This window comes from Pseudomassariella vexata (genome assembly GCF_002105095.1).
Source record: "Pseudomassariella vexata strain CBS 129021 chromosome Unknown BCR38scaffold_17, whole genome shotgun sequence".
NCBI classification, from domain to species: domain Eukaryota; kingdom Fungi; phylum Ascomycota; class Sordariomycetes; order Amphisphaeriales; family Pseudomassariaceae; genus Pseudomassariella; species Pseudomassariella vexata.
The window spans coordinates 196,430-212,198 of NW_024467972.1; the positions used below are offsets into that span (position 1 = coordinate 196,430).

At 50.5% G+C, this 15,769-nt stretch overlaps 5 protein-coding genes across 5 annotated transcripts; 4 read left to right on the top strand and 1 right to left on the bottom strand.

The window, feature by feature from the left end:
• Positions 1-402: 402 nt before the first annotated feature.
• On the bottom strand, positions 403-1,379 carry BCR38DRAFT_447910 (uncharacterized protein). The gene has a single exon (XM_040861187.1). The coding sequence runs from the start codon at positions 994-996 to the stop codon at positions 472-474; it is 525 nt and encodes a 174-aa protein (XP_040711104.1). The 5' UTR covers positions 997-1,379; the 3' UTR covers positions 403-471.
• Positions 1,380-3,195: 1,816 nt separating this feature from the next.
• Positions 3,196-5,837, top strand: BCR38DRAFT_353304 (chitin synthase D; the record flags this gene model as incomplete). The annotated part of the gene is made up of 3 exons (XM_040856768.1): positions 3,196-3,234; positions 3,298-3,464; positions 3,515-5,837. 3 exons carry the CDS (start codon positions 3,196-3,198, stop codon positions 5,835-5,837), a joined length of 2,529 nt encoding a protein of 842 aa, XP_040711105.1.
• Positions 5,838-10,079: 4,242 nt separating this feature from the next.
• Positions 10,080-10,401, top strand: BCR38DRAFT_489558 (uncharacterized protein; the record flags this gene model as incomplete). Its single annotated transcript, XM_040864409.1, has 2 exons — positions 10,080-10,274; positions 10,336-10,401. 2 exons carry the CDS (start codon positions 10,080-10,082, stop codon positions 10,399-10,401), a joined length of 261 nt encoding a protein of 86 aa, XP_040711106.1.
• Positions 10,402-12,138: 1,737 nt separating this feature from the next.
• On the top strand, positions 12,139-12,468 carry BCR38DRAFT_413485 (uncharacterized protein; the record flags this gene model as incomplete). The annotated part of the gene is made up of 1 exon (XM_040858836.1): positions 12,139-12,468. One exon carries the CDS (start codon positions 12,139-12,141, stop codon positions 12,466-12,468), a length of 330 nt encoding a protein of 109 aa, XP_040711107.1.
• Positions 12,469-14,535: 2,067 nt separating this feature from the next.
• Positions 14,536-15,717, top strand: BCR38DRAFT_489559 (BAR domain-containing family protein; the record flags this gene model as incomplete). The annotated part of the gene is made up of 4 exons (XM_040864410.1): positions 14,536-14,570; positions 14,649-15,408; positions 15,481-15,612; positions 15,685-15,717. 4 exons carry the CDS (start codon positions 14,536-14,538, stop codon positions 15,715-15,717), a joined length of 960 nt encoding a protein of 319 aa, XP_040711108.1.
• Positions 15,718-15,769: the final 52 nt, after the last annotated feature.

Consider the following 15,769-nt stretch of genomic DNA (forward strand, 5'->3'; position numbering starts at 1 on the left):
ATGTGAGAATGCCCAGGAGGATTGCAAGTCCTTCTGTTTCGATTTCTGCGTTTTGCCTATTTCCACGCAGGCACGGCGCGACAGTGGTCGATCTGAAAGAACCGTTGCAGCCATGTATCGTCGGGATTCCCATGTTTTTGCCTGTTCCCCTTTTCCACTCTGCTACCAGTCGCTGTAAGCAGCCAAACGTGGCTTGCGGCCGATGGATCCTCCGGGCACCAATCATCACCTGAGGACGAAGGAATCAGCCATGCGGAGGGGAGCGAATCTGAAGCACGCCACTCTCGCACCATCCAAGGGCATTGTGACGCCTCTGCACCACGTCGCGACGAGGTCAAGTGAACTTTGAAGACGGGTGCATCGCAGTCCCGTTCGGCTGGGTAAAGTCGTTATATAGATTTTGGATGTGTCTGGATTCGACTCGCTCGCATCACCTTCGCTACCCCAGCTTTTGGTCTGCACCGGCAATTTTCATGAAGCAACCCCACGTTGCATTCTCCCAATGTACAACTTTCCTGCGCCGCATCTATCTGCCAGATCTCCCTTCTCTGGTTCGTATTGGCCGGTCGGCTTACTGTGTGTGGCACGTTTTGTGTCGATTTGATGTCGGAATCCTATGTAGATCCGCAGGACCTCGACTTGGACGGTGAAGCTGTCCTTTCCTTGCTCTGCACTAGGCAGTTGTGCACAATGCGAACGCGCCAACACATTCAAAACACCACCAATTTGGTCACTCACATTGGTCCATGCTGCAAGCTCACTACGGGGTTTCTGATGCTGGCGTTGCCAGATCCTCCCTCTTGTTGTTGGTGTCTTGCCAAGAATAAGCCAACAGAGCCCGAGAGAACTGAAAGCGCTAAATCGTCGTGCTCGTTTCCCCGTATTTAGATCGTGGTGGGGCCGCGCCCTTTCCCCCCTGACAAGATGCTGACAAGATGCCCGGCTGTTTAGCGCCCGATGTAACGTGCGATCAGGGCAAGATGAAGGAGGCCCCATTGCCGCAGAAGACGGAGAGTTCACACCAAACCGCACTACCACACCGCAAAATCCCCTTCTTGTGTTCAACTGAGTGTTTCCATGTCGACTTTGCTTGAAATTTTTGACCTTACGAATAAGGTTTACAAGAACAAGATGAAAGCAATGGCTATCCCAGCGCAATGCAATTGAGCTTGGTGTGGTGCGCCAAACGTGACTGACTTGAGGCTTAACACCAGGGGTATCGGCTATGATATCCTTGTCGATAACGGCTGAGCTGCATGAGGCTCACCCTAGTTAGTGGCTTGCCAGGCTCGGACAAGCCTCGGAGGAGGTCCTAACGTCGTCCCTTCTTCGCCCGGAAATGTTTTCCAGGTTGGCCCCCATATGACTAATAGATTGACCATTTCGCCTCTTTCCAATATGGGACTTTCCCATGCGACCGATGGTCAGGTCATCCTTATGTTGTTTTGAGCATGACCCAGGCCCAGGTCTGCCGATTAACAACTGCAACATCAAGAATAGGACGACGTTGAAAGAAAGGACCACAAAAAACCGGGAAAACACAGTCGATGGTTGTCCCTCGTCCGTTTTACCCTCGTACCCAGTGATGATGGTCGATATTGATTGCTGGCGACTTGTGGGTGAGCGAGAACGCCGTGGCGGTGGGTCAATCTCCATGGCTACTCGGCATCTCCATATTGGAGAACTCCTCTGTTTCGTTCATCGTTGGTACTGGTCCTCACTGCAGATCTATTTTCGCGCCATCCTTCCTTCTGCTCGGTCATGTCATCACCACTTGGGTGCATTTTCGCATTTTAACGCTGTTCCTTGGGTCCAGGGCACGGACAGCCTGGTGGCTATGATCCCTCTCCCCTGAGGCCCTCGGACGAATTGGACAGGGACATGTCGAGCATAAGCGCATGGTCTGATGAGGTTCCCATCCTGACATTCCTGGGTGTCCCAACGTGCATTTCTGGGCTGTTCCCAACAGCGGCATCTGCCGCCCAGCCTGCCAGCTCAGCCTAGCTATTTCGTCAAGTTGAATGTACCACACCGGCGTATTCTTCCGTGGACTGCATATGAGTGTTTATGGCAAATAAGACGTGGTAATCTGGATTGTTCTGTCAAGTCGGGTGGCTCTTGGTGTCGGTCCTTGACTCGCCCGAGCCAGCCTACCACCCTGCCAAACCAGACACTGGATACCTTCGCCATATTGCTCGATCCCAGTTTATCCCCCCTCAAACCCTGCGCTGTGACGCTTTCACCTCTGGTACCCACTGATTGGACGGCCCTAGCTACGCAGGAAGGGCATGCCAGGACGCATCCAACCTGCCAAGTCGCAACGGTATCGGCCGGTTGACTATACAAGACAGCGCTCGAACCCTTCAGACCCTTCATCGGGTTTTACCACGTTAAATCCAAAGCAGCCGCCCGCTGCTAGATCGCTCATCGTCATCTGCTCAAACTCTGTCGCCGCCTCGTTGGCGTCTTTGCTCTGATTGATGGTGCTTCTTCATCAACTACATCCACTCGTTTGATCCAGCCAGACAACGTTGTCGTTCGTTTCTTGATTTGTCTTGCAAGCCTTTTCTTCCCTCATTCTTTCCCTTGCAGCCATCGCCTTCTCGACAAGCAGTAGGAGCATTGGGGCACCTTTTTCGTCGCCAACAGCTCGGAATGGATACGCATCCGATTTGATCCAACCTCTCATCAGCCCAACGCTGTGTACGACTCAGGACCGAAGGCGTAGCAGTTCTCGAAGTAGAAGTCGGAAGGAAAGCTCGTGTCTGTCCGAGCAGCTGGGTCAGCCAGACAACTGTTGCATATATCGAATGCCATTTACGTCGGGTACCAACCTTGTGACACGTCGTCCAAAGGTTCCTTTTTAGAAGTTGGCTAGGGTTCCCATCTCGAGTTCACCGACTTGATCGACCCCCCGGATCCCAGGCACGATAATCCATCACGGTCCGGCCGCTGCAACCGCCACGCCTTTTATCGTGTCGATACCCATTCCGCCGAGCTTTCGGACGATATCCACGAGCATTGTCCCTTGCATTGCATATCCAGCCGCAACCTTTTTTTTATCCGAACGGGCGCCTGCATCGCTTAAGGCCCCGTCCTTGATCCTCCACGCAGTAGGAATCCTTTATCTTCAACGTCAACGCCTGCTGAAGTCATTCCCTTCACTCGAGCCTCGTCGCACTCCACAACATCAAGATGGCGCGCGACATCACAGACACATGGCCGGTTCACGAGGTATGTCCCAACACGCAGAAAAGATGGAAGTGTCGCATTGCTCATTGCCCCCTCTCTCTACAGATCGTGTATACCGCCATTATCGGCGTGGTAATGCTGGCTGCTCTTCTTGAGTGGTTCTTGTGGATCGCCGCATTCCTCTACTGTCTGGTCAAGGTCTTCCAAAAGGCCGAACACTGGACCATCAGAGTGCTAGCTATCGTCGTTGGAATTTTGTTCACGCTTCTACGGTGAGTCCTCCGTGATTCGAGCGATGCTCCACCTGCTGATCATGCACCAGATGCATATTTTTGCCCATTATGGTTGTGACCCTACCACTACCCAGTGTCATTGCCCAATATTGGCCTCCCATGATGGTCTCCTTCCTGCAATGGTTCGCCTTTTGGAGTTTCGCGGGCCTCTTGACCGTCCCTTGGTTGTTCTGCATTTATCAACTTGTCACCCACCAGCTGGGGAGAACAAAGCGGGTCAAACAAGCTCTGGACGAAGTATCAGCTCCCAAGGTTGTTATTGTCATGCCTTGTTACAAGGAGGAACCCGATGTTCTCATCACCGCCATCAACTCCGTCGTGGACTGCGATTACCCTCCTTCATGTATTCACGTGTTCTTGTCGTTTGATGGAGACCAGGAGGACGAACTTTACCTCAACACCATCGAGAAACTCGGCGTCCCGTTAACACTGGAAAGCTACCCCAAGAGTATCGACATCACCTACCGAGCCGCCAGAATTACCGTGTCACGGTTCCCCCACGGCGGCAAGCGTCACTGCCAAAAGGCGTCCTTCAAGCTCATCGACAAAGTGTACAAGAAGTACCTCGAGAGGAACGACAACCTGTTCATCTTGTTCATTGACTCTGACTGCATCTTGGACAAGGTCTGCCTCCAAAACTTCGTGTACGACATGGAACTTAGCCCGGGCAACCGACGTGACATGTTGGCCATGACTGGAGTCATTACCTCTACTACCCAGTCTCACAGTTTGATCACGCTACTGCAAGATATGGAGTACGTTCACGGTCAGCTTTTCGAGCGGACGGTAGAGTCGGGCTGCGGCGCTGTAACGTGTTTGCCCGGAGCTTTGACCATGTTGCGATTCTCGGCATTCCGGCGCATGGCCAAGTACTACTTTGCGGACAAGGCCGAGAACTGCGAGGATCTCTTCGACTTCGCCAAGAGCCATTTGGGAGAGGATCGATGGCTGACGCACTTGTTCATGATTGGTGCCAAGAAGCGCTACCAGATCCAGATGTGCACATCGGCCTTTTGCAAGACGGAAGCAGTGCAGACGTACAAGTCTCTGGTGAAGCAACGACGACGATGGTTCCTGGGTTTCATCACCAATGAGGTGTGCATGTTGACGGATTGGCGTCTGTGGAAGCGATACCCTATCCTGGTCCTGGTCCGTTTCATGCAAAACACAATTCGAACGACGGCGCTGCTGTTTTTCATCATGGTTCTTTCCATCATCACGACGACCAAGAAGGTCAAGGATCTCCCCGTCGGCTTCATTGCCATCTCCCTGGGACTGAACTGGCTGCTCATGATATACTTTGGTTTTAAGCTTAGAAGGTTTAAGATCTGGTTGTATCCGGTCATGTTCATTGTCAATCCCTTCTTCAACTGGTACTACATGGTCTACGGTATCTTCACCGCCGGACAGCGAACGTGGGGTGGCCCTCGCGCCGACGCCGCCACGGCCGACACCGAAACGACGCCTCAGCAAGCCATCGAGCAGGCCGAACAAGCCGGTGACGAACTCAATATCGTGCCGGAGACCTTCATCCCGGCTGCCGAAGCCAGCGGCAAGAAGAAGACGGGTCTTACCCGCCAAGGCAGTAAAGTCCTGCCGCCCGACCGCGCGCAGGGCAAGTTTGCCGCCCCCGAGCGCAAGGCAAACGGCTTCTACGCACACCCCGAGGAATCGCAGTTCAGCGTCAACATCATCAACGGCAGCGGCTCAACTGCTTCGCTACCGCAGCACCGCTTTGATCTCCAGCACCGCGACTCGTGGGACAGCTTCATGACGGAGCGCACGGGCATGACGAGCTCGGTCTACTACCCCCGTCGCGTCGAGAGTATCATGGGCGAGGAGGATCGCAAGAAATACGAGATGGCACAGGCGAGCCAGTATAACCAGTTCCTGGCCAATTCAAAGCAGGCCGCCATCCCGCCCAAGGGGCAGGTGTACGAGATTCCCGATGAGGAACTAGCTCGTAACGGCTGGACAAGCAACAACACAAACAATACTAACGACATGGCGGTGCCGTACACGGATTATCCCGAGGGGCAGCAACAGCAACACAGTAGTCGACAGCCCCGAAGCTATAACGCGAGCGCCTCGTCTTCGAGGGATGTGTCTTCGAGGGATGTTTCGCCGGCGCCGAGACTGGAGGTGCCGCAGACGACGCAGCAGCGGGGTTTAAGGTCGGGGAGAAGTCCGCTGGGTAGGAGAAGTTGGATGAGGACTTCGGCAGCGGACATGGAGGAGATGGAGATGGATGGATTTGAGAATCGGGGCCAGCAGGGGCAGAGAAGCGGACAGAACCAAGAGCATTATCAGCCGAGGGGGATGGAGAGGCCGCCTCCGCCTTCGCCGAGGTGAAAATGGAGAAGCAATCTGAAGTGATAAAATCTGGTTTCGAAAAGGAAGAGAATTAGAGGCTGGGGACATGAAAAACTAAAGTTGCTATATGGAGAAGGGAACATATAATCTTGGAAAGTATGACCGCATAATAGATTTGGCGTTTGGTAAGGGCAAGGGAACAGGTTGAAGAAAAGGGGGGTAGGAAGGCCACTTATTCGCAACGTTCTAACGTTTGATCTGATGATGACGGGCTGGCTGGGCTTTTTTTGGAAATAGCTGGGTGCGGATGATATGTGTACATCTATAATGCATATTTACATGATTCGAAAGATAGACTGCTGTTTTGCGCAACGGGACTTGACCTCAGAATCACGCAACCCCGGGCATCAGTGCCTCAAGCACAGTACACGTTGCAACTCGACTAGTCTGACGAGAAAGTCTTTGTATTGGCCCATTGCGATTTAATCGGCTCAAGGAGCTTCCTGTTACAGGCGAATATACAGCTCTGGAACACCGGACGCGTTATTAAGTATGCGTTCCAAGTGCAAACAGCTCATCAAGGGCTCCATTACGGTGCGTCGACCAAGACCGTATTCTTTTATCATTGACATCTTCCACATCCCGTGTATCGGAAAATGGAGCCTTTCTTTCCTTCAAGCAGAAATGGCAACATGCAAATATACACTTTTCATCCGCTCTTTCCATAAAATGGAATGGCAAACGCAGTACAGTACAGTTTAGCTCAAGATTGACTAGACTCAGAAGCTTACACTGACCAGGCAACGACAATGTTTTCCATGACTTAACATGTCTCAAGTTTAGAAAGAACGTAAGCACGACGGATCACTACATCTTTACCAAGTTCATTGTCTGCTTTGGAATGTCTTATTCTTGTCGGTCCGCACCAGCTTTTGAACCCCAGCGTCTGGTTGACCGGATGTTGGACCCTGTGCCCCAAATCCTCTGATGTATCAGCCCCTGTTATTCTCACACATGATCAGCACTCTGAAAATGGGCAGCCAAGAGGCACAATGTTCTGTACTGAAGGCCATTCCTTGTGGACACCTCAACTGTTTTGACTGAAAAAGGCAAAACACATTCAATTTAATGCTTTATAGCTTGCAATAACTCCAACAAGTCATATGGTAAGTAGATAGTTATCAGTATTACCAGGAATAGACATCTTCTCTGTCACGGGAGTTGCTATCACCTAGCTGGCATCACAAATGACATGGAAGGCATGAGTGGCCCTCACGTATGCTTCATGGCCGGACTTCAAGCTAGTTACGCCCTACTAACAAGCACCAATTTGTAAAATCTTCTTAACTATACTGCTTGTAGGGATGTCTTCTACGTGGACTTCTTCGCTACATGTCTAGCTCTTCCTGAGTAGACGTTAGAGCGCATGGTCTTGCTCGGATCTGAAAAGAAATGGTCAAAGGGCAATACAATCATCTAGTGAAATCCTTTGATAATAGACATCACTGCTTTCAGGGGTGGTCCCTGCGTAGCTATAGCTTCGTTCCAGCCCACCAGCACTAGCCCAGCTTTCCTCAATAACACACTACAATCTATCTCTCTGTGTGCCCCAACAACTATTGAGATGATAGCATGAAAGACACACTGGGCCTCACTTAGCACTCGAAAAGAGGCAAACTCCCGGGTGCCTCCAATAGGTGTTATTGGCTCATCAAAATTATCTGTCCATGGTCACGTGGCCAAACTCAAGATTACGAAGCACAGCTGATCGGCGCCGCTGATCGTCAGGTAATTTTGGCGATGTAGAGCGAAGAATACATCCGGGAAACCCCTTTCCAACAAGGCACAGAGCTAGCAATGTGATGCGGACCATACCCCCCTAGATATGATTTTTCCGCAAGTTTGTAAAAGCCGGGCCCACGATGACGTAGGAAGACTCTCCCCCAGATCGCAATCGATACCCCTGATCTGCAACCTAGATCAATACAAAACCAAACAGAATTTATCTGTAGAGCGAAAACTGAAAAATATAGTCAACAACCTTTACTTCAAGTTCTCCGATTTTCCCATCGAGAACGACCCCAACGACAGCGCCACAATGTCTTCTGCACAATTTTCAGTGGAAGATTGAAAGGCGCGGTTATCCTCCCTGTCCGAGCCCCGGATCAACTCCACTGATGCACATTGGTGGACCAGTGGGTGGTGACTATATCCACCGACACCCACCTACATATTCTCCGGATTTTGCGGTGGAGTCCATATGTTGTACCCTTGGAGACCAGGTGGGTGGAAGTGTAGGGACCGGCAGATATTCTGTGTGGGGGAAACTATATATAGCAGTCAGCCCCTGTAGTAGGTTGGTGCACACGAACGATGGAAATCTCTGCTGACTTTTCGCTGTTATTTTGTCGGTCCCCCCATGATTCTAACTACACGTTCGTCGCCCGAGTCCCTCAAATGGCTACTCTGATCTGTTAGAAGGAGGACCAAGCACCTCGGCTGGTAGACCAAAAGGTGTTGAATGCTAATGGATCATTGAAGAGTGCTGCAAGGATTTTTTACAAGTAAGCAAGTAATATTCGGGGCGCTTGATTAATAAATAATAGGTACGTATAGAAATGATGAACAATTGTCCCTGTCACGACACTGCTGGGTGTGTAGAAGGCACATGGCCACGGAATACCTTTGGATTTACAAAGCTATTCGACCGGTTGACGAGGAGACTTGCATGTCTTACATTCCATGGGACTGCCGCGCTTGTGGACGGCGCACGAATGCTGAACAGCTGTGGATTGAATTGATTGACGGGGCGATGTGAACCTGTTCCCTGTTATGGGGCTCGTTAGCTGTGTGGAGATATGAATGGCCAGGGAAAGTTTCCCCTGTCACGGGGAAATGGGTCCTGTTGGTAGACGAGATTGTTGTCGATATACCAACGGTCATGCGAATTTCTTTCCAGCGGTCTGATAAAAGTCGAGATTCATGTGAACTTCTGTGTTGTCATAGGGAACTGGCTCTTCTCCGCGAGTAAGGTTGCTCTCTGAACTTTTTCCCTGCCCTGGATTTACATCTTACACTAGATATATAAAGATAAGACAATGCTCATTCCTAGCTCTATCGCTGCTTGGGCAACATGATCTAATGGATTTGTGACATCATGGAGACACTCTGGCTTAATTCTAGTCTTGTGGCTAGTATGAGTATAGTTGACGCAGATAGTATCATTACATACCGAAGGATTGGGGGAACAGCTCGGTGCCATTAACCAGAGAGGGATTGACATAGTAGAGGCAAAGAGGAAACTAAGATCAACACAGCTGTTACCTAATTGAAACGCATTGAATTTGTTGATAGTTACGTGAACAAGAAGTCAGTTAGCAGCTTCAAGCCTCCACGTCATTAGACCTTTACACAGTACGCCGTATGGCTGCCCCTCATGCACATAATCTGCTTCGTATTCTCTGGGAGAACACTCAGGGCCGATATCCGTTGCCGCGACTACGAATCAGCTCTCTCTGCCGAGAGCCGTTGTGTTCTACTTTTCTTACATCAGTGGAACGTCTTCCCATCATTCCCTTCAGGTCAAGCTATCGAAACTTAGCATCATAGCTCAATACTGCACTGCGGGTCAGATGCATCTGGGACAAGATGACGTCGCATGATTGCCCACACACTACAAGCTGTTCGCATTCATACTTATTTATCGCTGTGTCAGCTCCGCTTGAGGCGTCTCCAAACCTTGAACTATTTGCCTGCCAGAGTGTCGTCGAGCGAAAGCGTTCAGCCAAGCCGTTTAGATGGAATCGTCAACGCCAAGAAACGCGAAGAAGATTCTGTTGGTGTCTGACAGTCCTTGCTAGCCCAGCGCTAGGAAAACTGCATGCCCAAATATGGGTACTGCAATATGAGGCAAATAGAGCAACTTCTCATTAGATTTGCGACCCTCTGATACCGAATGCCGCCGGGTGAGAAATGAGATACTCCGTCGGGCTCTCGGTACTGCAGCCAACTGGTTAGTTCTGAGCCTCCGACGACTATTATGGGTCTAACAAAGGCTACAACAGATTCAGGGCAGTCTAGAAGGACTGACATGGAAATATTCACACTGACTGGGCGGGCGCCCTGGTCATTGAATATATATATAATAGCTGAGAATGCAGACGATCAACTTCTGCTTTTCTCCATCATCCTCAGCATCATCTTATAACCTGTCTCCAGGATCTTACATCTTCTCAACGCTCAGTTCACTCAAACACACGCCAAATACCACGAACACCCAAAATGAAGTTCCTCGCTGTCCTTGCCTTCGCGTCTGGCGTCTTCGCCGCCGCCATGCCCGACCAGTCCGATCTCATCACCGATCACGTTTACTGCCCCCACAAGGAGTGCGCCGAGGTAGAGTGCACGCCGCCTCAGTATGCTTGCAACGAGGAATCCACCGGCTGGCTCGTATGCGACACTGATGGCACCTGGGTGGTAAGTGAAAGTGTTACCTACTGAATGTAGTGATAATACTGACTTGATATTTGTTTGATAGGACGGTGGATCGTGCGAGCCGGATACCACTTGTGAGGCCATTGATGACGTACCATACTGTATCTAGGTGTGGAATTTTCAAGAGGACTGAAAAATCAGTCCAAGCATCAAGGAGATATGAGCTTGGTCATGAGCTTGGTCATAAATTGGGATGGCTAGCTCCAGTAGGCAATGTTTCAGACAGGGCTATATATTACCTTAATCTAAATGCTACCCTCAAACCACCTGCAATGATTGTTCATACAGAACTATGAAGCAATATCGCTAGTATTGGATGTCTTCTGCCGATTATTCCATATCGATGGTTTTTCTGTATCTTAATGAGCCAATATCCATCGTTTTCTATCAACCATTTGACACAATGTATTCAATTAATCCAATATGGTTAAGCATTTCCAAATCCAACATCGTTTTATACATCGGGAAAAGATATGATGTCAATTTCAAAGTTTCAGCATGGCCGTTAGTTTTCACGCAGCATTTATCTTCTACGTGATTCGGTAGGAAACATGAGAGCCCCCCTATAACTAGGTCAATATCATAGAGCCTCGCCTATATCCCAGTAACTAATACCCCACACTGCATTCTGTTGATTTAATCCATTTCCCCCGTGGTATCGCTTCGTGAACCACTCGGGGAATGGAGGCATCCTGGGCACCCTGACTCTTTAGCTTTGTATAAACCTACATGTAGGAATGTTCTAGTTTACTTGCAAGTAGATTTTAGGTCCAGAGGGTAAAAAAGGCACGGAATTGCTTAGTAACGGCTTACTTCGAACGAAAATACTCTGAATCTGAACGCATGCGACCAAATGCCTGGCCAAATATAGTGTTCCACTCTTCTGCCCAGCTCAGGGGTAAAAGTTATCTGTTCCACATGATGGCTTCAATACCTAGCACCGTAGACAATCATCTAGCATGTTTTGACCGCAATAATTCGTAAAGTGTCGCTCTAGAATTTTTTCAGTTTGCTGAAGTATCGCGGCTGTTGGTACTTCAAGCATGCGGCGACGAGTACTTTCGAAGTTAGCTCGATCTCTGCCGAATGGGAACTCGATTCTTAGAGTATCCGGGGGTTTAGTACAATCCTTCACCAACCCCTGAAAAATGTGCAGACATTGTTTTTGGCACTTCTTTGCTTGTCACTTCGTTGATGTGAATCGATGGCGCGCAGTAGACCTCGATGCTGTTTGGGAATATTGGGCCCTCTCCAACAACGTTCTGTCCAACTTTGGCGTCTGAGATTATTATGGCCTCGTAGAGCTCTTATGGATAGTGGCCTTCAAGCATATGCCAAGATAGGTATAATTTTGCTACTCAGTGCCAGTGCCTGGGTCTCATTTGCACGGTGGTAAGTCTTACACGACGAAGGATCACCGCGCAAGTCCGCGACTAGTTTAGTCAGATAAACTCAAAGTACTTCATACTAACTGCGTCGCGAATGCCCGAGCATCACGTTTGCCCATACGAAGTTGCCATGGACTTGGGCCTTGAGGCCACGCAGGATTGATGCTTTGTGAACATCGTCAAATCGGGAGAACGTTTTGCTCGACCGGGTGCGGAGGGTATGTTCCAAAAATGATTTTTGGCTGTTGGTAGTTTCATCCATCAGGGCTGTTTGGACGGCCTATCTTGGGAACTGAGCCATAGCTGCGTCGTGCATTAGGCTGCTTTGAAGGACTAGGGTAGAATCTCAACACACCTTCACGATACGGCCAAATGGTGAAGCGATTTCATCCGTGTTTGACTGGAAGTATGCGTTTAAATAGATCGAGTCAGTATCCAAATGTCAATATTTGGACAAGATGTGTTGCAATCTGATCAAGCTTGGTGCAAGTTCTAAGATTCCAAAAAGGAAAAAGAAAACAAAAGGAGGCAGGCTTACGCCAGGATCTCCCAAATGTGAGTCCAAGAGGATCCGACTTGATCCCAACCTCCCTCTAAGCAAGGCACATACGTCTGATGAGGCTAGTTTCGATGGTATGGTTCAAGGGAAGGGCAAGTGTCTGGAGGGACTTCTGAATGGTCCTCCCGAGACAGGAAAGACCGCGACCGCCGAGATAGAGGCTGAGGCGTCAAACTGGCCGCTTTATGTAGTGACTACGAATGAGTTGGACCCTTATGCGCAAGACTAGGATGATGAACTGGGCTCCATCATGTCGACGGCGCATCGATGGGGTTGTGTGCTTTTGATTGACGAGGCTGACATATTCCTACGCAAAAGAGGCGACGGTAAAATAAATCAGACGCACTAGTCAGTGAGTATGTGGAGTTATTGTAGCCCTGATGTAAGACGCATTTTTTTGTTTTTTATTCCAAGGGATCATCCTCCTGACGACTAACCGATGCCAGGACATTGACGAAGCTTTCAAGAACGAGCACACCCTACCGAACATTTGTAGTTAAGACTGCAACTAAATTAACCTGGCAGATCACATTCGCCTCAAGTTTCATTATCCTCCCCTCGATGAAAGTGGTCGACTGTCCATCTGCCAAAACCTTTTGCCAGACTTCCCAGTTGATGACTTGAGGATCCTGGCAGTCTTCAGATCAATGACCGTGAGTTATGCGTTCTAATAACGTGATTCGAATTGAAAACATGCTATCCTGTGCATTCGATCTGCAAATCACCGAAGGAGCCGCTGACTATTAACACTGAGGGACGCGTTGGAGAATATCACATACGCTTGGGATTAAGGCGAAGACGGAAACACTTCATAGCAAGGCCATAACTCTCGGCTGGGGTGATACAAAGAGACGATTAGTAAGGAGACAGTATATTATGCGAACCAGGAATCTTGTTCTTTTGGGCTGAGGCTGGGTTTGGAGTACCGCGTGACTTTAAGAAAGTATGCAGGGTCATCGAAAGTCAAGCCTAGAATGGATTTCAGCAACGCACAGTTCTCACGCGGGTCAGGCCAACTTTTCAAGGGAGTACTGGAAAATAGCGAGAAATACTTGTCTTGTGGGAAGATACACCCGTAAGGTCCAAGGCCTAAAGAAGAAACATGACCGCAATCAAGCTCGGCCACCACACCCTGATCACGCCGTATTGGATCGATCCTCAAAGTGGTCAATATTCTTCGGTTTCACAGCTGCTTTTTCTTGTTCGCCAAGATGGACCCAGTTCCAGACCTATCGAGACCAGGGCAGCCATCCGATGAGGACAACGAAGAACCACCACCCGCGTACGAAGCACTGGGGCATGGACAACATGAAGAGACACAGCGCTTGACAACGAACTGGACCTCATACTACCGCACGATTGATGCCTCTTGGCCATCGTCGTCATCGTCGTCCTCATCGCAATCAGAAGAGCCAGGCAAGCCGAACGTGCCGAGGAGAGACGAGCCTTAAACTATCAGGCATGGTCACGCCTCTTGTGCATATTCCTTACCGTGACCAGTATCGACACGTCTTGCCCTGCCATCATCGTGGCTTTGACGATACGGGTCATTGTGTTGGGAGTTGAGGGAAGTGTGGGATCTATGGTTAGGGTCCTGGGCCTGTATATCATCATACTATTCCCGTCTTCCTTGTTTTATTGCCATGTGTTGTATCTAATTAGGGATACGCTGGCCACGGGTTCAGACTCTGACTGAATCTCCGAGAACCGTGCCCACTACAGAGATCCTGGAGTCCTGTCTCTTGACATGGGGCACAATGATTGGAATTTGGTCGAGGGTGGCACGAGATCACCGGATGTGGGATCAAATGGTAGAATTAGTTTGGATCCTTGGTTCACGGATTCAAAAAGACCTCGGTGCTGCTCGACCAGTGCCAATTCTCCGTCGAGATAACAACTTGTGGAGAGACACTTTGGAGTTGTAGTATGTAGATATTGATAGAAATGACTCTTAAGACACGGACCTTGTGAACATGCACGGCCAGCGACAGGCATCATTTGGCTTGGCCATGCTGCAGCAGCAGCGCGTCATTGTGGTTCTAGTCACGTGCTTTGGTCCGTAGGCCGTGGCTCGTTGGCTTGATTGTGTCTTTTGCTTGCCTGGTGAAGATCCTGGAGCTGCCAGATGCGGCCCCACTGAATCCCCTGCCACAAGTGCTAATAGGCACCCGTAGACCGTTTTGTTGCCAACAACTCTCTTTTTGAGCATCTGGAACAATCATCTCAGTCATCGCCAACCTGATTCACGGCTTCCTACCTTGCGTCCACAGCCTTAATATCGCACGATTCATTCAAGATGGATAATTTCAAGGCTTTCGGCAGCAGCCTGAGGTAAGCTCCGGCCTGCATGCCCCTCAGCGACCCTGGTGCCGACCGCAAGCTGCTGCACTGAAGCTAATCGATTGTCAGCTCCATCGGGTCCCAGATCACACCCTTTGCCTCGCGAACCTTCCAGTACACCAAGGAGCAGTTGGGCCAGGCTGAGGACAAGACGCAGCTGCCGCCTGACTACATCGACCTCGAGAAGCGTGTCGATGCACTCAAGCAGGTGCACCAGAAGATGCTCGCCGTCACTTCGCAGTATTCCAACGAAGCCTATGACTACCCGCCCAACATCAAGGAGACCTTTTCCGACCTCGGCCGTACCGTCAGCGACAAGGTCCACCTGCTCTCAACTGCCACCTCTCCGGCCGAAGCCCAGGCTGCTCTGACGGCTCCTCCCTCCGCCAAGCCCCAGCCCAAGACTTTCAACCATGCTCTCGCCCGCGCCAGCTTAGCCAGCTCCCAGTTGATGCACCAGCAACATACGGGAGCTGGTGAGGACCCCCTTGCTTCCGCTCTCGAAAAATATGCGCTGGCTGAGGAACGCGTCGGCGAGGCCCGTCTTGCGCAGGACGCCCAGATCCAGAGTCGCTTCCTGGCCGGCTGGAACACCACGCTCAACACCAACCTGCAATTCGCGACGCGCGCGCGCAAGAACGTCGAGAAGTCGCGTCTGACGCTCGACTCGGTCAAGTCCCGTGCCAAGGGCAATACCTGGAAACTGCCCACGTCGCCGCGCGATGAGCATGGTCCCGAGGAGCTGAGCCCCGAAGCCCAGGAGGAGATTGAGAAGGCCGAGGACGAGTTCGTCACGCAGACCGAGGAGGCCGTGGGCGTCATGAAGAATGTGAGCATTCCTTGCTTTTCGTTGCGTTGGTTTCTTTACTGATTGGTACACTACTTACTGGCCCTGACGCAGGTTCTCGACACCCCCGAGCCACTTCGAAATCTGGCCGAGCTCATCGCCGCGCAGGTCGAGTACCACAAGAAGGCCTACGAGATCCTCAGCGAGCTCCAGCCCGTCATCGAGGGTCTGCAGGTCGAGCAGGAGGTCAGTCGCGCAGAGGCATTCTGATGCACCCAAATGCAGTAACTGTCGTGCTGACAGTTACGTCGTATACAGGCCAGCTACCGCAAGAGCCGCGAGAACGCTTAGATGATTTGATGCTCACGCGAAACTCGAATACCCACACATACTACAACTGCAG